The sequence below is a fragment of the Meles meles genome, chromosome 2 (assembly GCF_922984935.1).
Source record: "Meles meles chromosome 2, mMelMel3.1 paternal haplotype, whole genome shotgun sequence".
NCBI classification, from domain to species: domain Eukaryota; kingdom Metazoa; phylum Chordata; class Mammalia; order Carnivora; family Mustelidae; genus Meles; species Meles meles.
Genome location: NC_060067.1, coordinates 36,296,626 through 36,318,277, shown reverse-complemented (window position 1 = coordinate 36,318,277; position 21,652 = coordinate 36,296,626). Strand labels below are relative to the sequence as shown.

The 21,652-nt window shown below is 39.7% G+C and overlaps 1 protein-coding gene across 2 annotated transcripts in view; it reads right to left on the bottom strand.

Annotated features, from left to right (window-relative positions):
• Positions 1–416: 416 nt before the first annotated feature.
• Positions 417–21,652, bottom strand: part of RFC1 (replication factor C subunit 1) — a 74,738-nt gene continuing 53,502 nt past the window's right edge. Inside the window, exons 11-25 of one of the 2 annotated variants that reach the window (XM_045989099.1) lie at positions 19,913–20,092; positions 18,459–18,563; positions 15,724–16,126; positions 13,985–14,097; positions 12,330–12,444; positions 10,976–11,085; positions 10,616–10,753; positions 10,370–10,465; positions 10,148–10,246; positions 8,261–8,415; positions 8,018–8,135; positions 6,242–6,387; positions 2,934–3,147; positions 1,688–1,879; positions 417–737 (exon numbers count right to left, since the gene is read on the bottom strand). In XM_045989099.1, coding sequence (XP_045845055.1) covers positions 654–737; positions 1,688–1,879; positions 2,934–3,147; positions 6,242–6,387; positions 8,018–8,135; positions 8,261–8,415; positions 10,148–10,246; positions 10,370–10,465; positions 10,616–10,753; positions 10,976–11,085; positions 12,330–12,444; positions 13,985–14,097; positions 15,724–16,126; positions 18,459–18,563; positions 19,913–20,092 — 2,268 coding nt within the window. In that variant the 3' untranslated portion in view covers positions 417–653. The remainder of the gene's footprint in view (positions 738–1,687; positions 1,880–2,933; positions 3,148–6,241; positions 6,388–8,017; positions 8,136–8,260; positions 8,416–10,147; positions 10,247–10,369; positions 10,466–10,615; positions 10,754–10,975; positions 11,086–12,329; positions 12,445–13,984; positions 14,098–15,723; positions 16,127–18,458; positions 18,564–19,912; positions 20,093–21,652) is intronic. The other variant, XM_045989107.1, reaches the window with a different exon arrangement.

Genomic DNA, 21,652 nt, shown 5'->3' with positions numbered 1-21,652 from the left:
GCTGGTGAGTGAAGAACAGAGTTAGCTTTCTACCCAGTCGTTTGCAAACTAATAAGGAATGTAATATACCAACATATTATTCACTGTACGACATTTTAAGAATTTGCACATATGTCACGTGGAACATTTTTATTCCTAATTTATATTTTGTATGATATTTGACAATATACAAAGAATACCAGCTCTAGGTGGTGACTGTTTTGTATTATGATTTATTTACAAAATTTCACCACATCATAGTAACTACCTTTTTAAAAAAAATCGGCATTGGTCCTCTAAAGGCCATTAGGATAAATTCTTAAGCCTACAAAAGTCGCCTTAGTACCAATGTTCCCAGGCATATTATTGTTACCTAAAATCTGACTCCAAAGCCCACATGTAGTTTCTGATTATACACAATTTGAAGCACAATCTAATTAGATTGACAGGGGACAGTGGAGGACCCAAGCAGTCCTATCAACCTCTATAAGAGGTGTATGTTAGCCTACTGGTTACATCCCTCTAGCTGTACCACCATTTATTTATAATGGGACCACGGAGTTGCCCCATTATGCTAAAATATGATTCCTTTGGAAAAAACAAGGCATTGTCTAGACAAGCTAGACTGGTCAACGGGGCAAGTAAAAAGTGGCTGTCAGTAGTGGAAAACAGTTTCATTTCTTTGAACTTTTTCCTTTTCCTTTTCTGGACTCCTTATCTTTTTCTGATTTTGAAGGCTTTGAAGATTTTGCCTTTTTCTGTTGGGAGAGAAGAATGCACAAAATAGTTAATAGCTGTATTTGAGGCAGTGAAATGAGTCAATTTCTACAATGAAGCAAATCTTTACCTGCAACTTAATAAAAAGAAAGGTTGCAAACATCCTTCAACTACCACTATGCCTGATGAGCTTGCTTTAAAGCAACAACTGGGCTAGTTGGGGCCTTTAACTACTGAAAAGCTATTTAGAATCTACAACTAAGATATGTTCCCCAGGCACACGGTTTCTTGGATTTAGGAGATAGGTACATTTAGGGAAGACAAAATAAGCAGGACATAATTTACTAATAAGGTAATGTTTTAACAAGGAATTTCCAGTCAGTTTGAGAAGAGAGAGGGAGACAATCTCTTGTCTATGGAAGACTGAAGAGCTATACTGGAGAAGGCCGCTGTTCCTTCCCGTGCATATACCAAACAGAAATGAGGGACAAGAATGACACACACTAAGGAGAGAAAAGAACAGAGACTAGATGCCTTTGCCTTGGCCAGTGGTAAACGGTGGGCGGATACCATAAATGGTTTTAAACTTTCCTAGCACAAGATTGCTTCATCCTGAGAAACTTCTATAGGCAGTTCGATGGCTATAGCAAAACACAAATTACAGAAGAAACAGTTTCCCTGAAAATGTTTTTCTTAATGAAACTGTAAAAATATGTGTCTATTGTAAAACATACCAAAGACCAAATAAAAATGGTACTTTTTCTAAAATAGCATATGACCATCAATGATGGCCTATTTTCTTGCTCTTTTTCCATTATTATAAGCAGCTATTTATAAGAATAAAATGTACACCTTTCTCCACCCTCAATGTGATGAACCTAAAAATTTAAAACAGGTGCTAAATGATTTCAGAAGGCGAGTTGTACACAAGAAAGGATAAAACCATTGAGGGAATATCATGGCATTTCCTGTCTGTAGCTTAAAATACTACCTTGATCATTGCATCAGTTTCCATAGAGTCTTGATCTTTCTCATCAGATTGAGAGTCATCTTCATTTAACTCTTCATTGTATTCAGAATCCAGTGCGGGGCCTGTGCTGTGTCTGGGTGTCTTTACAGCCTGAAGGGAATATGGAGTGAGGTGGACTTCCTTATTGTAAGTTCTCGTGAAGGCTGCTTTCACCTATAGGAAAAGAACAGAGGCTGTTAAAAATATAAGGGCCAAAAAATCCTTTTAAACCAAAGGTTTCGTGAGATCCTACAAGATCCTTAAAATATTCTGCAAAATATTATATGTATATTTAAGTGTATTTCTGCACATTTTTCTGTGGTGAAGTTCTGTTATTTTTCATAACATTCTTAATAGAGCCCGTGAGTCAAAAATAAGAACCAGTATTTGGGAACATGAGGCAGGCAAAAAGAGAGAAATTTAACTTGTGAGATTTAACCGTGCATTCCACGGTTCTACAAAGTAAGAGGTACAGTGAATCAATAAATCAAAAAAGACTTACAATACGGTCCAAGTTAAAGCTGGCCCTTAGTTACCACAAAATACATAAATTACCTTTATCATAATAATAATGGTTAATTGAAAATACTAAGTAACTTGAAAAGTCTTAACTTGAAGCTTCTAAACATAGTTAATTGTAGAATTAGTCCTTGAATTCTAACAATGGTGGTCTCTTGGGAGAATTTACCCATAACCATAAAGTCAGATCAAAATTCTAGAGAAGGCAAGCCACAGAGAATATTTATCTTCTAAAACGGCACCAAAGAAATAGGCAGAGTATGACGTATTAGGTATTCTAAATTCATGTTATGTCATTTTAATTTTTTCATGCTCATTATAAAGTATAACTATTATAACTATAATAAACACTAAATTCACAGATCAGGCAGACAGAGAAAAAGTATAAAAATCCTCAGCCAATAAACACATCTTTCTCTTCATAATGTATTACCACCACCTGACTTACTTCCCCAGGCTCATCCTTTTTACAAGGAATACATTTAATTTGCTTCTCTAGATTTCATGTCTTGCTTTTCCACTCAACGTAAAGCAATGCTAAAACTACAAATCATTAAGGTCAAATCCAGAAGTTCATTCTTAATACTGCACACAAACAGAATCTTTGGAAAGCCTAGGCCATAAGAAGGAAAAGCATTTAAGGGGGAAAAAAATACTACAAACCTGGTAATTACAAAGTGATGGAGAACCAGTGGGTTACATAATTTACCTTGGGATCCAGCTTGGAGAAGGGACTAGGTTTGCCTCCCCAGCTGCTAATTTCCATGATATTCTCAAAGTCTTCTTTCATCAAGTAGTAGGCGTCCATAAGAGCAATGACATCCTGTACTCCTTCTACCCCTTGTGAGGTCAAGGGCTGTACAAGTGCATCCCTTATATGGGACAGGTAATCCATGTTTACTGTCCTTTTGCTGGAGTAAGTTCTTAAGCCAAAACAAAAGAGACATAACTGTAGTCAATGGCAAACTACCAACTCAAGCCATAGTGTGCTGAAGTTCAATCCACTTTTACTAATGCCCAATGTCATGTCTACTATTTAACAGGTGATAGAGAAAGCCTAGCATTATACCATCAGGATAATGGACACACACCAGTGTGCTCAAAGGGAGTAAATTTTCTACTTATCTGGATCAGTGAATGAAAAACACAAATGTAGGTTCCATTACCAACCTACTTTCAAGGCCTGGGCAACACAAGATTTCTATGAGCTCATAATTAGCTACAGCCAAAGATAACTCATTCCCAGTTCCAAATATTAAAAACATCAGTAAAAGGCAGTGAGATTTCCTACCTCAAGTTCCACTGCTACTTCCTACAAGAAGTTCTGTTACACCTTTTGATCTTTGATTCTAACAAGCAAAAGTATACATAAATGTTTCCCTCATATTTCCTAATACAGTTAGTCTGAAATCTTTAGTTCTAGAGCAGAGCCTTCCCCAAACTAAGAAAACTGCAGAAAATGTCCCTGTAGAATCACAAGATGGTCCACACTTGTGAGGGGAAAGCTTCAGGAAAAAGTCTGCTGCGAATGACAACGTTATCATGAAATGACTTTCTCTCTTGCTCTTAAATACTGTCACTCAAAGACAGAAGATAGATGAACAAAACAAAATGCTACCAATCAAAATCTTTCCAATCCAGCTGCCTCCATCATCAAATGAGGCAATTATATGTGTGCATAATCCAAACAAGAAACCTCAAAAGCTGCTGGGCTTCAGAACCCATAAAAAAATGCTAAAATTATTCATGGGTCCTGCTCCTGTCTTCAGGTAACTGAGTCTGAATAGTTCTCTTGATTTGAAATCTAGAACCCTGCCCCCAACTGTTTTACAACCTAGGCAAAGAATAAAAAACCCTTATTTTAAATTCACCCATTTCCTCAAGATTCAGTCTTCCACAGTCAAGCACAACTAGTGCTTGAAGACCAGTATGAGCCCTAAACCACGGTGCCTAAGAAAATCATGAAACCTTTGTCAAAAGTATTCTCTTATTTGTTCCATTACTGCTATCTTCTATTTAGAACCACAGAAAATTCAACTCTAGAAAAGTCTAAAGGTACCATCTAGTGTTCCTAAAGCAAAGGTTCTTAACCTCAGAAATCTGTAATTCCCCTAGCATTATTTGTGCATTAGTGCAACTGGGAGTAATAAAGATCAAAGAGCTTTCCAGATTCTCGAAGGCATCTATAACCCCTACAAGTAGTATAATAAAATCGCACTTCCACTTTAAAGATAAAGAGAAACTGAGATCTATGAAAATTCAATGACTTAATCAAGGTCAAAAAATTAAATAAGGTCCTAATTTACTTTAAAAATTGTGAAATTCACTATAGATATCCTCTGCTGATGACAATCTCGTATACGTGATTCATTAAGGAATATTTACTGACCCAATTTTATATGCTGGTTAGGCAGGCCTACCTCCCACCAGAAATGTTTGGTCTAATAGGAGAAGGGGACAGACATATAAAAGCACAGCCACACAAAAAAAAACCAAACTGAAGTCCAGTGCCCACAAACCACATGAATACAGTGGGGGAGTCAAAGGTGGATACCCGCAGGGCACAGGGATGCATCATCACCTTTTTAAAAAGCAGAGGGCAGGGAGTAGGAAATGAGCTCAGAGCCTGGCCTCCCCCTTGAGCAATGAGTAGAGCAGTGGGAAATGCAACCCTTTCTAATTTCTAGAGACCATGGACATCCCTTGGCTCATAGTCTCTTTTCCCATCTTCAAAGCCAACAATTAACATCTTAAAATGTCTTTCTCTCTCTGGCTTGATATGGCTGCCTCCCTTTTTTCTTTTTTGTAAAGACCCTTGTAATTACACTGGGCCTGCCCATATAATCCAGGATATTCTTTGCATCTTAAAATGGCAATAAATTCGTGTTATTTTAAACCATTTTGGGTAATTTGTTATTTTAAACCAAGTTTGGGTAATTTGTTACAGGAACAATAGGAAACAAATACAAGAGTCGCAAAAAAAAAAGCAGACCCATGCCACAGACTAGAAAGAGGGAACACAGTAGGAAGTAGAATTTTACAGGAATAGAAAAAAGGAATCATTTCAGTTCAGCTTCAAACCAAAGTTCTGAGTGGACCAATGTTAGCATCACCTCCAAAGATCAGAAAGAGAAATAAGACTGCTCAAATTCTTTGTGGTTAAAAATAAATTCCAGAAGTTCACTTAATATTTGTATGCATGCACATTTTCTAAGTTTCTGAACTTTAACAACACTGTACCAAATAACAAGAGTTTTTGGACTTCATTAAATTTCTCCAAGCACACTGACTTTCAATCAATCATCTGCAGGTCTGTCTCCTGTTGTCATATGCTGAACTATGTCCCCTATTCTAAATGACTAGGTCAGTCTACTTACTAGGATAGCTAAAAACTAGTTCATTTATTTAAACAGTCCCCTTTTTCCTATTAAATTACTTGGAAGCTGAAACATTCTGTATGCCTACTAGTAATAGGCACAGTCATAATGGTAAACACTGAGGTAGCACTACTCAGATTTACGTAGTTTTTTTTTTTTTAAGATTTTATTTATTTATTTGACAGAGATCACAAGTAGGCAGAGAGGCAGGCAGAGAGAGAGAGAGAGGAGAAGGAAGCAGGCTCCCCGCCGAGTAGAGAGCCCAATGCGGGGCTCGATCCCAGGACCCTGGGATCATGACCTGAGCTGAAGGCAGAGGCTTTAACCCACTGAGCCACCCAGGCGCCCCAGATTTACATAGCTTTAAACTTAATCTTAAAGTTATAGATTATCTACCAACTGGGCTTATTCTCCAAAGTATCCCTAAAACAATATTATACGGATTATAGATAGATATCTATACATTATAGATAATAACACCCAGGCCGACAAAATATAAGGAACTTATCCAGGACCATTTACCTAGTTTGCAATAAAATCAAAACTAAAACACCAATCTTTTGACTTAGGCTATCCTCACTGGATAAAGACTAAACATGCTACACCGAGAAAATGTCAGACCTGGACTAACACCACTTACCTAAGACTCATGTGCAGTGCTAGGTCCTGCACAATACGATCGTGTTTGCCGGTAGATGAGTGCCTCCCCAACCAGCTTGGGAAGGTAGGAAACTGGGTCATGTATCCCCTCATTAACTCTCCAGGAAGAACACTGGCATAAATGGCCTGGAAAAAAATCAATTGCAGTCCACTGAATTCAGTGCAAAGTTGCTTCCTACGCTACTGGCTTCCAAGGAGTCTCGAGCAAATGAAGCAACACTGTCCCAGGTACCTAATTCCAGAACATCACACCCTTTTTCTCTGTCTCTCTTCCGTCCGAGAACCACGGATCGGTCCAAAACATGTTATGGCCCTCAGAGAGACCATCTGGCATTTCGGCCTCCTTGACCAACTGATCCCAACACACCAGCTACTTCAGGAGGCAGAAGAGACTTTAAGAGGAACATGATTGGCTTAACATGAACTATTGATAGCACAGCTGGATCAAAGCATGGAAAACTGAACAGAGTATTAAGTAAATTGGCACTTGGGAAAAGATTTTTTAAAAAGGTATCCTTGAATGTCTTCTAAATCCAGGGCTCACACTTTTTAAAAATTGGAATTACACATAAATTTTGTATCCTGCTTTATTCTTTTTTTTTTTTTAAGATTTTTATTTATTTATTTGACAGAGAGATCACAAGTAGGCAGAGAGGCAGGCAGAGAGAGAGAGAGAGGGAAGCAGGCTCCCTGCTGAGCAGAGAGCCCGATGCGGGACTCGATCCCAGGACCCTGAGATCATGACCTGAGCCGAAGGCAGCGGCTTAAACCACTGAGCCACCCAGGCGCCCCTATCCTGCTTTATTCTAACAATATTCTCTCGAGCATTTTTCATATTAGACAATCTTTATAAATGATTTTAAAGACTGCACAATATTCCATCAAGAATGTTTACCATACTCATTCTCCTACTGCGAGACACGGAGATTTTCTCCGATTTCTAATAGTCTCAAAACTAGGGTAATATTTTTGTACATTAAGCTTTTCCCATGTTTAAAGTTATTTCTTTAGGATAAATTTTTGAAATTAAAATTATTAGTATAAAAACTGAACACTTGTAAAACGTAAGAGTAAGGATTCTTTATATCCAGAATGAATCTTTGTTTTTTGGTTTCCCAACAATATACAGGCAGAATTAAGAGAGGAGTAGGCCTTCCAGAAGTCCCTTGCTTATTATTACTTGGGACAATACTACAGTATAAATATGCAAAACTCAAGAACAAATAGCACTCTTAATTATGAAAGTTTGCAAAACTCTGTTTTGAGTGAAAGTTACCACTTAAATAAAGTGCCCAGTATAAATCTGCCTCTTCAGCAAGGAAGAAGAAAATCAGAGTTCCTGTATCAGAAAAGTAGCCCCTGACCTGCCCTGGCTGCATCTCCAAGCAGGAACTACTCAGTCACCACTGGGGAGAGCCAAGAATGACAAAAAAAAGAAATGGATTGATTCTTAAGGTAAAACAGAGCAAGTAAAACTTTTGACTAACATCTTATTTATGTATGGAATCTAACATTCCTATTCCCATATGTCCATTTACATAAAAACATTTTGAAACCGTGAAAAATCTGGCTATTTCTATGTTTTATTTTTAAGAAATGGACAATTGTGACCCCAGAGTGTTTTAATCTAGAACAGGCATTATCTTGGCCGCAAGAGCCATAACGTTTCCCTGGTGCTGCGTGTAACTACAGGAGCTCACAGCTGTTTCGTTCTCCCTGCAGCAGAGTCTGCATCTTAGGGAGAGCCTTGGCTTACCTGCGTGGGCAGGAGACTCCAGTTCTGTTTACTCCGGATCTGACGGTCCACTAGGTCACCATCACAGATGCTGTCTGCTGCTCTGCTTAAAAGCATCAAGTGCTTTTTCATGTCTCCCCTGCATGAATAAACCAGTCTGGATTACACCACTGTCCATACCTCATGGCCCTCTCTCCCAGGAATGTGGCCTTCCCTGTGCCAGGAGGGAACGAATTCTACCCCTCACAAGCTCCGAACACTCACCCTGCAGCCACAGGCTTCACATGTACGTAGTTCTCCTGGACAAAGAGGGGTGCTATTGAATAATCATGAAAGAAGAGATCTGACTTGTCCATAAGTGACATATGAGCAGTCTCCTCTCCAGCTGCAAACACTTTCCGGGCAACATCAAATGGGCCCTAAAAAAGAGAGGGACACACCTAATAGAATGGCTGATGTCCAAAATACTGACAACATCAAATGCTGGCAGAGATGTGGAGCAACAGGAACTCTCGTTCATGGCTAGTAGGAATGCAAAATGGTATAGTCACCTGGAAGACAGATTGGCAGATTTTTAAAAAACTAAATATACTCTTACCACACCATCCAGCAGTTGTCCTCCTTGGTATTTATCCAAACAAAGTAAAAACATACTACACAAAAAACCTGCACATGGATCTTTACAGCAGCTTTATTCTTAACTGACAAAACTTGGAAGTAATCCAGATGTCATTCAAAAGATGAATAAACTGTGGCAGATCCAGACACTGGAGTATTATTCACCACAGAAAAGAAGTGAGCTGTCATAAGGCCAGGAAAAAATATGGAGAAACCTTAAATGTTACTAAGAGAAAAAAGCCAATGTGGGGGAACTTGGGTGGCTGTTGGTTAAGCATCTGACTCTTGATTTCAGCTCAGGTCATGATGTCAGGATCATGAGATGGAGCCCTACATTGTGGAGCCTGCTTAAGATTTTCTCTCCCTCTGTCCCTCCCCCTGCTCATGCTTGCTCACTCTCTCTCTCTCAAAAAAAAAAAAAAAAGCCAAACTGAAAAGGCTTTATACTGTATGATTCCAACTACAGGACATTCTGAAGGAGACTATGGAGACAACAAAAAGATTAGTGATTGGGATACCTGGGTGGCTCGGGTCAGTTAAGCGACTGGCTAACTCTCGATTTAGGCTCAGGTCATTATCTCAGAGTCATTAGTTCGAGTCCCGTGTCAGGCTCCACCCTGAACGTGGAGTCTGCTTGTCCTCTCCCATTGCTCCTCCCCCTGCTCATGTTCTCTCTCTAAAACAAATAAATAGGCTAAAGATCAGTGATTGTCAGGGGGCTGGGGGATGGATGAACAGGGGGAGTACAGAGTATTTTCAGGGCAGTGAAAGTATTCTGTGTGATATACAATGGTGGACCTAAGCTATGACACATTGGTCAAAACCCATGGAATGTATATGAGGAGTGAACTAACCCTGATGTAAACTAGGATGTGGGTGATAATGACGTATCGATACAGGTTCAGCTGGAACAAATGTACCATTCTGGTGGGGGATGCAGATAGTGGACAAGGCTGTAGGAGTCTGGAGGCCGGGGATAATAAGGGAAGTCTTTGTACCCTGTGCTAAATTTTGCTATGAAACTAAAACTGCTCTTAAAGTTTATTGATTAAAAAAAAAAAGAGGGAGAAGGGGTTACAAACGCTACTTAATCACTGCTCTAACTGTAATAATAAATTCTGACTAATGACTAGGTGAAATAGGACACAGATAATTAATACAGACTTCTAGTTTCAATTTCAGAGAGGTTATTAAATAATAAGCCATTTCAAACAGATTATTTCAAAAGCTCCAAACTTCAAAACATGAAATCTATATATAAGGGACTCTTGAAAAGGCCATTTTATAACTACTGAAGCGTAAGTATAATTTAAAACTTGCATTTCTCATAATTTACAATGTACACTAATAGTCCTTGAGGAAAAATTCATTTGAATTAGAAAACTTCTTAGGAGCTGTCTTTCTTATTATAAATATCTACAGGTTCAACAGAGTATCCAGGAACTAGAGTAACTACTTTGATTAAATTAATATGAGCAGAACAAGAAATGCTTCAGCTTGAGAAAGTAACTAAGAAATGGAAATTTATTTTACCAGTCTGATATCCTTCTTGGCTCTATGAGAATCAGCCTTGGCCTGGTCATAGGTTAGGGCCTTACTTCGTGCACACCACATACTCAGATTGTGTAAAACCTAACAGAAATCATAAATAAGACATGGTCAAGGTGGGAAAATAATGCCACTCCTCCTCTCTGAAAAGTTAAAGGCATTAATTCAAAAGAACCGCAACTATTATATAACATGTATTTAATTTACCTGTCTGATATCTTGATTGGCTCCCAAAATTATTTCATTCATAGCTGGAGGGGGGATCTTCAAACCCTCTTTATATGCAATAGACATCATAGCGCCCTGAAATTGACAAAGGGGAATCATAAACTTTGTTTAAATTCACATAATCAGATATTTTTAGAATATTTATCAGGTACTTTTAAGGTAACTTTTGAGAAATACCAAAAAATAAGGAGAATGTGATGGAGTAAAAAATTCCAATCATCATACCTTAATCTGTTCAACTCGAGGTCTTTGAAAACGAAGATCAAAGCAATAATGAACCAAAGAGCGAATCTTGGGATGATTTCTATCATTGCACATACAAATAATGGGAATTTTTGTATGTTTTATCAGACCAATTAATTCCTAAAAGGCAAATTTGCGACACAAAAATAATTATTTAAAAACAACAACAACAACAAAATACTATACAATGTATGTATTTTAGGTTTTGAAAACCTCAGCAACGTGCTTTAATTGCTATAAATATTACAGCATGATTAGTTCTTGAAATATTTAAAAAACACACACACACAACTACAACTAAAAATCAATGGTAAAACTGCAAAACTACAGTGCTTTTACTACCTGAATTCCTCCCCTGTCCTCATTGCCTGCCATGCCATCTACTTCATCCATGATGAGAGCATGTTTCGTGCTTACTGAATGGGCTGTTCCGCCTGACCCGTGCTGAGAAGCTATGGGATGGGACAAAAAGAACTGTTCAAATGCTGTTATTTTATTTTAAAAACATGTAAAATATTTTAAACCAAAATGCAAGACACACAAGCATATGCAGATGAAAAGAAATTCCACCTCCCACCTTTTCCCCCTCGGGTATCCCTATATGTATTAAAAACATATGTGCAAAAAAATATGCAACTTGGTTTTATCAGTCAATATATTTTGGTGATCTGTTCCTTATCTATAGATATACAACACATTTTTTTAAGGCTGTTTAATAATATCCCATTTTACACATGTATCATAATCACTATCTATTGATAAAATATGACGATGCTTCTAACCTTCTGCTATTCTAAATCATACTAAATGAATATCCTTTTATTTATATATATGTATATGTATACAAATACATATATATATATATGTCATTTTGCATATATACAAGTATATCAATTGCTAAATTCCAAGAGCTGGAATTCCTGAGCTAAAAGGTCTGTATAATGTAATTTTTAAAAAATACTGACAGACTACTGTCCAGAGTAGTACCAATTAACTAATACTCCCACCAGCTAGAGCGACCGCTCCTGGGCAAATCCTCTTTAATAATGATTTGCTACCATAGAAAGGGCAAGAATTCAAGGGACCCTGCAATATCCATCATAACTTCTAAACCTGCACTACTGAGTCTGTAGTTTTATAGTCTTATTTTTCCCATACACTCTGACCACACCAGACCACCAGCTAACAGCCCAAAACACAGTGTTACCTTTAGTTTCGTCTCCTTTGCTACTATCTTTGCCTATATGACCTCTTCCACCACAAATGATCCTCTTTCAACCTCCAAGGCCTGTCGAACAAATATCACCCTTATCCTGGCTTTCCCCGAGTGCCCCAAATCAAATCATTTCTTCATCTACAAGCCTCTATTACCTCACTCATCACACTGAATTACAATAATTTATTTACTGCCCTTCTTCACAAGATTCACCTGCGAATCCTCTAAAATAATGTGCAAAATGCATAAACATATCCATGTATGTATTTCAACACATTCTTAGAAACTGCTAAGACCTGAAAAAAAAGGCGGGGTGGGGGGGGGGGACTATTGTCCTATAAGAGTTCCATCATTAGCCCAAGGATTTAGCAGGATGCCTGGCACATACTAATGTTCAATACTGGTTCCTAAATATTTAAGTGAACTTGTTTTCCCTACATAACCAAAGAAAACCAAAATAAAAATCAACTACCCACATACTTGAATAAAAGCCTGTGATGCTGGTATTATTCAGTGATTCAGCAACAATCTCCTTCAAACTGTTCTTACTCCGAGTGTCACTTGCATTTAGTTCCACGTAGCTATATCCCAATTCCTAATCAAAATATTGGAAACCGTTATTGCCACAAAGCAAATTATTAACTCTCTCAAAAATAAAGCAACAAAAACAACATAAGGAGCCATGGATTAAAAAAAAGAAAGATAATGAGATAATATGCCTCACAGTATTAAGAGATTTTTAAAATATGTACATATATACCACACACACACACACACACACACACACACAAAAGTGCCATCTTAAAACCACAGCTGATAAATCACTAATCTAGAAGAGTATACCTGAATAAGTAATTTTACTAAGTTTACTTCTGAAAATCCTATAAAGAATTAAATACACCCATCCCAAGATTTCAATTTCAGATATAGAATTAATTTATTATAAGATACAAAAAGTAATTCTTGGCTCCTCAAGATAAAGTTAAATCATTCATTATCAAACCATCCTGATACATAATCTTCTTACCAAGCTGTGAAAAATCAAGTTATTCTGACTCATTTCCCAAAACTGATTATAATGATAAGCATTATAAAATGCCTTCATACAATTCCCCTCCAAAATAATGATAATAATAAAGGGAGAAAAGAGTCATGTTTACAATTGTAGAGACTAGGGAAAAAAAATTTTTTTTAAAGTATACAATAGAATAGAAAATATATGGCTGTTCTACCAGCTGAATTATGCCCTGGCCCACAAAACAAGGGGAAAACAAAACCGCCAGCTTACAGGACAAGGGTTGGGAAATCCAGTCATATATTTAAAGTAAGTTTTAAATCCCTCATTTTGGGACACCTGGGTGGCTCTGTTGTTTAAGCCTCTGCCTTCGGCTCAGGTCATGATCTCAGGATCCTGGGATCGAGCCCCACTGGGCTCTCTCCTCAGTGGGGAGCCTGCTTCCCCCTCTGCCTGCCGCAGCCCCTGCTTGTGTTCTCTTGGCACACGTGTGTGAGGGTCTCTCTCTGACAAATAATAAAATCTTTTAAAAAATAGAAGTAAACACAAAAATAAATTAAATAAATAAAATCTCTCCTCTTATCATTCCGATGCCACTTCATGTATTACTTCACATTCTGCTCCATGACCTCTGGTTTGCTCAGTGTCTCCTCCTCTCATGGTCTAGATATGGCGGCCATACAGACAAGGGCAAAGGCAGGCTCCCAGAGTGTGGGCCACCAGCCTCCTCTGTAAGCCCATTTCATTCGTCACATGAGGATGGTAGGAATACATACATTCAGTAGAGAATTTTTACAATGTATGTAAAATATTTCTACCCGTAAGAGTCTCTAAGACATATTTATATTACCTAAAAGATAATGCACCCAAGGGCTTAGCACACTGCCTGGCACACCGGTAAATAATACCTATTATTTTCATTACCAACATTAAGAAAAGGATGAAAATGACAAGTATCCCCAGAACCAAGGTAAATTCTAAAAGTCTGACTTTAGAAAAGTCTATATGCAGCAGGTTAAAATACAGATACCAGATCTACTAACACACGCTCGTGTATGTACCTGCTACACACGCCCGTTCCCGGATTAGCCTTCCAAGTGCACGACAGCACCACACTCACCTGACAAACCAGAGAAGCTGTGGTTGTCTTGCCAACACCTGGAGGGCCTGAGAGCAGCGCTGCTTTAAAACTAGAACCATCATCTTTGCCAGCAAATTTACCGAACTTTGCTGCTGGGGAAAAAAGAAGTTCCAGAGTGTTAACCTATACGCCCTAAGAGAAGTCCAGGAACGGCAGAAATTACTGCGCACGAACCGAAAATCAAGACCAGTTCTCTGGTTTACCTCTAAATCTGCAGAGTATTTTCTACAAACCATGAACAACAGCTTCCAGAGCACTTAGTGAGACTCAACTAACTGCCTACCTCACTTACCCCCAAAATGAAACACTAAGACTAACTCTGAAATTCTGATTAGAAACCCTAATTGTAGGAGTTCCTTTCCTACAAAAGCACAGGTCAGAGAGCTGAGTCATCTGGGCTCCAATCCTAACTCCTGCTCCCCTAATCCCGCCACTCACTAGCAGGGAGAAGAGACGCAACCTCCTGGGCCTATTTCCTCCCTCTGTAAAACCAGGGTGAAGACAGTAATGTGCCTGGCAGGGATACTGCAAGGACGAGCATGCTGAGCACTGAGCCAGGCATGCCTCAATAAACATCAGCAAGCCCCTCGGCTACCGGATCACAGAAAGAATGAAGATGGTGTGTCTGCCACTATCCTGCCCAGCTCAGCTCTAGAGCATTCTTCTCCCCTTATCACACGGGTGCCTGACTCATCAAGGGTGCTCCGTACAGACACGACGACGGAGAGAGAGACATGGGTAAGCCTGCTACAGGCACGGGAAAAGGGACTCTCGTTCCCCTGCAGCTTTATAAAGTCTTCTCCAGGAATACAAAGCACTATAACCCCCTTCATGGCAGATTTTATGTGGTTTCAGAAAGAGAAGAGGAGTCCAACTTAACCCTTCATCCTTACAATTACATCCTCTACCTGGCATAAATAAGCTGGCAACATCGGCCAGTGTCCAGTGAGCAGATGGACGTTGATAACCAGCCATCACTCTGGGAATTTGCTGTGCTGCTGCCTGAATTTTGCCTTCTTACTTCTCACACAGTACCCTCCAGGGCTGTGGGTGAAGCTCAGGAAGACACTACTAACCTCTGTGACCTGAAGCCTCAGTTTCACCAATGTCCTGGACGTTAAATACAGAGTGCACTGTTCAGTGTCCCTGACCCACACATGGCGAAGCAGTGCAGGAACCAGAGCTCAGGCCCACCGAAAGCCAATGCGTCGCTGGGATTTTCAGGCTGCCTCGTCTGGGAGTGCGCCTCAGCTGTTGATCTGCACACCATCTCCCGGGCCCTGCCAGGGGCTCGCTCACACATCTGCAGCCCTTGGTACCTGTACTGTCTCCCACACCACTCCTCCTCCCCTTCACCTGGCTAACTCCCACTTAGTTTCCAAGTCTTCACTCGGCTCTCCCTTCCTCCGGCGCTGGGAGTGCACCTCCACGTCCCTGAGCACACATCTCCACGCTCTCCGCGCTCTCCACTCACCCCTACAACAGTACTTAGCACCGCTATCTTCACTGCTGCTTCATCTATGTCCGTGACTGTGAGCAAACAGGCGGCTCTGGTCACAAAAGCACCTCTGGGGTCCAGGACAGCCCCTGCACTCAGCGCAGGCTTTCCATGTTTGCTGAGTGATGAGCGGCCCAACTATTCTACTCCCCCGCAAATGCGGAACTAGCAATCACATGGTGACAGACACACACAGAAATGAAGGAAGCTGTAAAATCACCGCGTTTCGTATCCTCGGACGGACTCCTGTGCCAGTTCTGGAGCCAGCGGAGGAGTTTGTTGGCGCAGCTCTGGTCACCTTGCTGTCCAATTATGGTCTTGAGCGAGGTTGGCTTGTATTTATCCACCCAGAGCAAATGTTCCACTTTGTTTTTTTCACTGTTGTCATCAGCCAAATTCCTAGCCTGGCTGCGACCGTCTGTCTCCTCAGCCACCTGCTCCTCAAAGTCCAGGCATCTCCAAAACACACCTGTTCCCTTTTTTGGAGACTTTGTAGAACTGTCCTTTTTAGGAGTCAGTCTGCTTTTTTTGGATTCTGATTCCTTCTTAGTTGGGCTAATTTTTCTTTTTCCTTGGTCTTTTTTTTGAGGTGTTCTTTCCAATTTGGACTTCTCTTTCTTCATCTTAAAAATTGGAAAGGTGAGGAAAAAAAGAAAACTGGTAAGATTTACAGAGTATCTCTCCTGCTAAATGTACTCTCTAGGGCAATCTGGGATACCCAAGTGAGCTACCCAACGTGGGTCTGGTTTTTCGGAATAAACTCTGCTGTTGTGGAAATCACCACCTTCCAAACTTTATAAAAATTAACAACAAACACACCAAAAAGCATCCAAATGCCATTTTTTATTTTGGTGAGACCATATTAGTTTACAAATAATACATATTCTATAATCAGTATGAAATCCAAGATAAAACATTAAGAAATTTTTGTTCCAAATTTTACTCATTAAAAGTCAACACCTCCACAAAAACTTGTACACAAATATTCATAGCCGTATTATGATATGTAGTCACACAATTACATTACTATTACAGCCAAAGAATAGAAACAACCCAAAGTGGCCATCAACTGAAGAATGAATAAACCAGATATGGGACAGACACACGACAGAGTGTCAAACACCAAAACGGGAGTAGAGTCCTGACGCATGTACTTTAGTGCAGCTGGACCTTGAAAACATACGAGGTCAAAGAAGCCAGGTACAAAGGGTCACAAATTGCATGTTCCCTGTAGATAAAATGTCCAGAATAAGCAAATCCATGGAAACAAAAAAACGGAATAGTGGTTGCCAGGGGTTGGATATGAGGAATGATGGCTAACTAGCTATGGAGAGTGATAAAAATGTTCTAAAATTAGATACTGGTGATGGTCGTATGATCTCGTGAATATACTAAAAATCTCTGACATACATTTTATTTTTATTTTTTTTTTTTTATTTATTTATTTGACAGAGCGAGATCACAAATAGACAGAGAGGCAGAGAGAGAGAAGGAAGCAGGCTCCCGCCGAGCAAAGAGCCCGACGCGGGACTCGATCTCAGGACCCCGAGATCACGACCCGAGCCGAAGGCAGCGGCCTAACCCACTGAGCCAAAAAAAAGGTGCCTCTTTGCCAGTGAGTGGATGCTGAAATGAGTGGGTAAATATTTGAGGAGAAACAGGATATTACCATAGTATTAAAGTTCCCTCCAAGATATTTACCAGTTACAAAGGGGAAAACAGTCATTTTACTAGTGGAGAAACCAGTCAGAAACCACCTTAATCAAGACTAACATCACCAATATGAAGACATATCGACTCAAGGTCGTGAGGTCAAGCCCCGCGTCGAGCTCCACACTGGGCATGGAGCCTGCTTAAGATTCTCTCTTCCTCTCCCTCTGCCTCTCCCCAACCCCACTTCTCTAAAAAAAAAAAAAAAGAAAAGAAAAAGACGTTATTAACATACACATCTAATATAATGTATTGAGAAAAACAAAATACCACTCTCTGTGGAATCCTGCCAAAAATGTATAACCTCAATCTAAGCATAAGACATCAAAAAACCCAAACTTGGACACATTCTATAAAAGAACTGACTAGTACTCATGAAAAGTCTCAAGTCTGGGAGGCACCTGAGTGGCTCGGTCAGTTGGGCATCTGACTCTTAATTTCAGTTCACTCATGACCTCAGTATCCTGGGACTGAGTCCCACATCAGGCTCTGTGCTCAGCACGGAGTCTACTTCTCCCTCTACCTCTGCTCCTCCCCCTGCTTGCACACTCTCTATCTCTAAAGTAAATAAAATCTTAAAAAAAAAAAAAATGTCTCAAAGCCAGGGCACCCGTGTGGCTTAGTCAGCTAAATGTCTGACTTGACTTCGGCTCAGGTCACGATCTCGGGGTCATGAGACAGAGCCCATGTCAGGCTCTGTGCTCAGTGGGGAATCTGCTTCTCTCCCTCTCTCTCTACCCTTCCTCTTTCCCTCTACCCCTCCCCCTGCTCGTGCACACGTGCTCACTCTCTAAAATAAAGACTCAATGCTAGTTTCAAAAAAAAAAAAGAAAAGAAAAAGAAGTCTCAAGGCCACAAAAAGATAAGGAAAGGCTGAGGAACTGTCACAGATTGGAGGAGATATAGAAGATACCACAACTAAATGCAGTGTGGGATCCCAGAATAGAAAAAGGACAACTGGGGGTAATGTGAAGTTCAAATACCACCTGTACTTTTAGTTAACAGTATGGTATCAGTGTTAATTTCCTGGCTTTGATAACTTTTTTTTTAAGGTTTTATTTATTTATTTGATAGCCTAAAGCAGAATCCACCTGCTCAGAAGGAAATAAGGTAGGTTCCTCTGTGGTAGAAGGGGAAGTTAATCTTTTAGGCAACAGGCCTTTAGCCACTCATGAAATGTCTCTATGAAATAGGAAAGTTGTTATATATACCAACTTAAATAAATCAAGTTTAATTTATACAAACCTCAGCTTCAACTGCTATTTCATACTTAGACTTCTTGCCTGGCATAGTTCGAATCAGATTCAACAGGCCATCTTCATCAATAATATTTGTCCCCAAAGCTGCTGCCTATTGATTAAAAATATAAATCATTAAAACCATATCCTAACCATTACTTTGTTAAAAAAAAAAAAAAAAAAAAAAGAATAATTCTAGGGTCTGTTCATAGGTGAAGACCACATTTGTAAATTAGAAAAACTACAGTATTTTTAAAAACCATATTCATGAAAAAGTACCATTAAACAAAGAAAGTAACAAATACATCCCCTAAGAGTGACAGGTTGGCAATGGACATGTCATGTTAGCACTTCTGTGGATTGCTTTATCTTCTCTTCTACCCTAGGAGGGGCAAAGCCACTAGGGCCCTCCAAGACAGACTCGTTGGAAGTTTTTGTTTTCTCCCACCAACTTCCCTGTTAAAATAACTCTGATGTGTTCATCTCCAAGTGATGAATTTTGACTGAAGAATCAGAAAAGTCCTCATCCTCCCCAAACTCCCTCATAAGCTGTGAATAGCAATGTGACAGCTCTGGCCAATGAGACTTCAGGGGAATTCTACAAGAGCTATTTCCAGGAAAACTCTTACAAAGCCAATCACAGTTAGTGAGACATCTTGCCACTGCTTCCTTTTTCTGCCTTAAATGTGAACTTGAATGCCGACACTTATCTTGCAACACAAGAGACTAAAGCTACCAGAAGGGTGAGAGAGATGGAGGACGGAGTAGCCTAACTACATCACTGAGCTGTGGGGCCATCCCCGGCAGTCGTCTGCCTGTGCAATTCTTGTTGGGTAAAAAAATAAACAGCTGGGGCGCCTGCATGGCTCAGTGGGTTAAAGTCTCTGCCTTCGGCTCAGGTCATGATTCCAGCGTCCTGGGATCGAGCCCTGCATCGGGCTCTCTGCTCAGCGGGGTCCTCTCTGCCTACTTGTGATCTCTCTCTCTGTCAAATAAGTAAATCTTTAAAAAAGAATAAAAAATAAAAAATAAACAGCTATTTGCCAAACCACATGTACCAGATATTCTGTTACTTGGAGCTAAACATAATTTTCCCCAACACTAAAAGAGCTTTCAATAAATAAAACTTAAGATGGAGCCTACAGAGGCATATGCAGGAATATTTAGAACTGAAAGAAAAAGAAAACTACGTTTGCTTCTGTCTTTGAAAAGTGACCTAAACTAGAATATTACACTAGGAAAGTGAACTAAACAGGAACTGTGTCTTCAACTAGAAAACCAAAATCTTGAAGGTAAAGCCAAGAACACTTCTGTGGAAGAAATAATATAGGGATGAAATTACTTTTCCAATTTTTTTCTTCACTTAACTCTGTGTAGAGGGCATTACAACAAATGGTCCCAGTAAGACCCTGCCAAGGCAAGGAGGCTATTTCACTGTGCTGAGAAGACAGCAAGACCCACCTTATCACTCTTGGACTGTCCACTATCACGACCCATGACAAGGTAGTTTGTTTTCTTGCTGACATTTCCTGTTACTTTCCCCCCATAACGCTCAATTAGAGACTTGGCCTCATCTCGTTCAATGGACTCCAGCACTCCTGTGATTACAAATGTAAGGCCTTCCAAGCAATTTTCAGCTCCCTAAAAACCGAAACGTTCAAGCAGAGAGGAAATTACATGGTAGCCTTCCAAAGAAATATTTGGCATCAAAACTGCAGGAAGTTGATTTTTCTCATCTGACATCATAAATAATCTCAGCGCATGAAAAATTTGCAGGAAATTCACAGCATATAAGCAGAACCTGAAATTAAAGTCTGAGAAATTCTTACATAGGTTAGCATTTAATAAACTTACAAAATGAGCAATGAAAAATATACATCCAATACAGTTCACAAACCTTATTAAAATTATCCATTCGTACTACTCTCATGTATTTTTTAATATTTAAACCACTAGTTAACTTGCAAAACTTTAAATAACAACAAGATATAATCCACCTACAGAATTTGTTATTGTTAAAAAGGAAAGATTTGAGGGGCGCCTGGGTGGCTCAGTGGATTAAAGCCTCTGCCTTCAGCTCAGGTTATGATCCCAGGGTCCTGGGATCGAGCCCCGCATGGGGCTCTCTGCTCAGCAGGGAGCCTGCTTCCCTTCCTCTCTCTCTGTCTGCCTCTCTGCCTACCTGTGATCTCTGTCTGTCAAATAAATAAATAAAATCTTTAAAAAAAAAAAAAAAAGGAAAGATTTGATGCTAAAAAGGCTAAACAAGTTTGAGCTCCTGCCCTTCTCTCTGTTTACTCTATGACAGAAAATCTAAGAACCTGAGAGTAACTTAAAGGCAAGATTGTATTATCTCTTGATTAGAAGGATAACTCAATATACAAAAGACACTGGCCAAAGAGAACCAGGTAGAGGAGACATTTAATCTTAACTGGAACTAGGTACAATTACAGGCTTTTTTAAACTTTTGCAGTGGTTCAATAAAATGATTCAACCAGGCAAAATGAAAATTATGTAAACCATCCCAAGAGACTTTTTTCCCTTTGAATAGAGAATTGAGATCAACATAGACTTAAAACAACCTGAAAGGAAAAAGTTAAAATTCAAAGACTGCCCCATTACATGTTCAATCCTTCACCATTCTGGTGAAGAATCTTTCTTGATGGGGGGAAAAAAGCTATGAATCTGCTTGGAGAGAAAAGGTTTGATCAACAACATCTCAAGGTCCCTTCAAGCCCTATATTCTAGGACTGAAATGACCTTGTGAACACTAAAGTATTTAAATTCTTCTCAACAAATTCAAAATAACCCTGGAAAAGTCCACATGCAAGCCTCTTTCCCACACCCTAATCGCCTACCCTGAACTATTGCCCACTGTGGCTCTGAATATATATTTTACAACCAATCTCAGCATTTTTAGCCTCTCAACCAACTTTTCCATTCTAGAACACTTACTGCAGGACCAGCAAGCGACCCAATATCCTCAACCTCTATTCAGTATTCCCTCCAGCACCCTGCCTTCACTGAGTCCCCTAAGGACTCCACTTTGCCTAAAGTCCTCTCAAGCAGTGGCACCTGGGTGGTTCAGTCAGATAAGCGTCTGCCTTCCGCGCAGGTCATGATCTCAGGGTCCTGGGATCAAGCTCTGTATCAGGCTCCCTGTTCAGCTACTTCTCCCTCTCCCTCTGTGCCCCCCCCCCC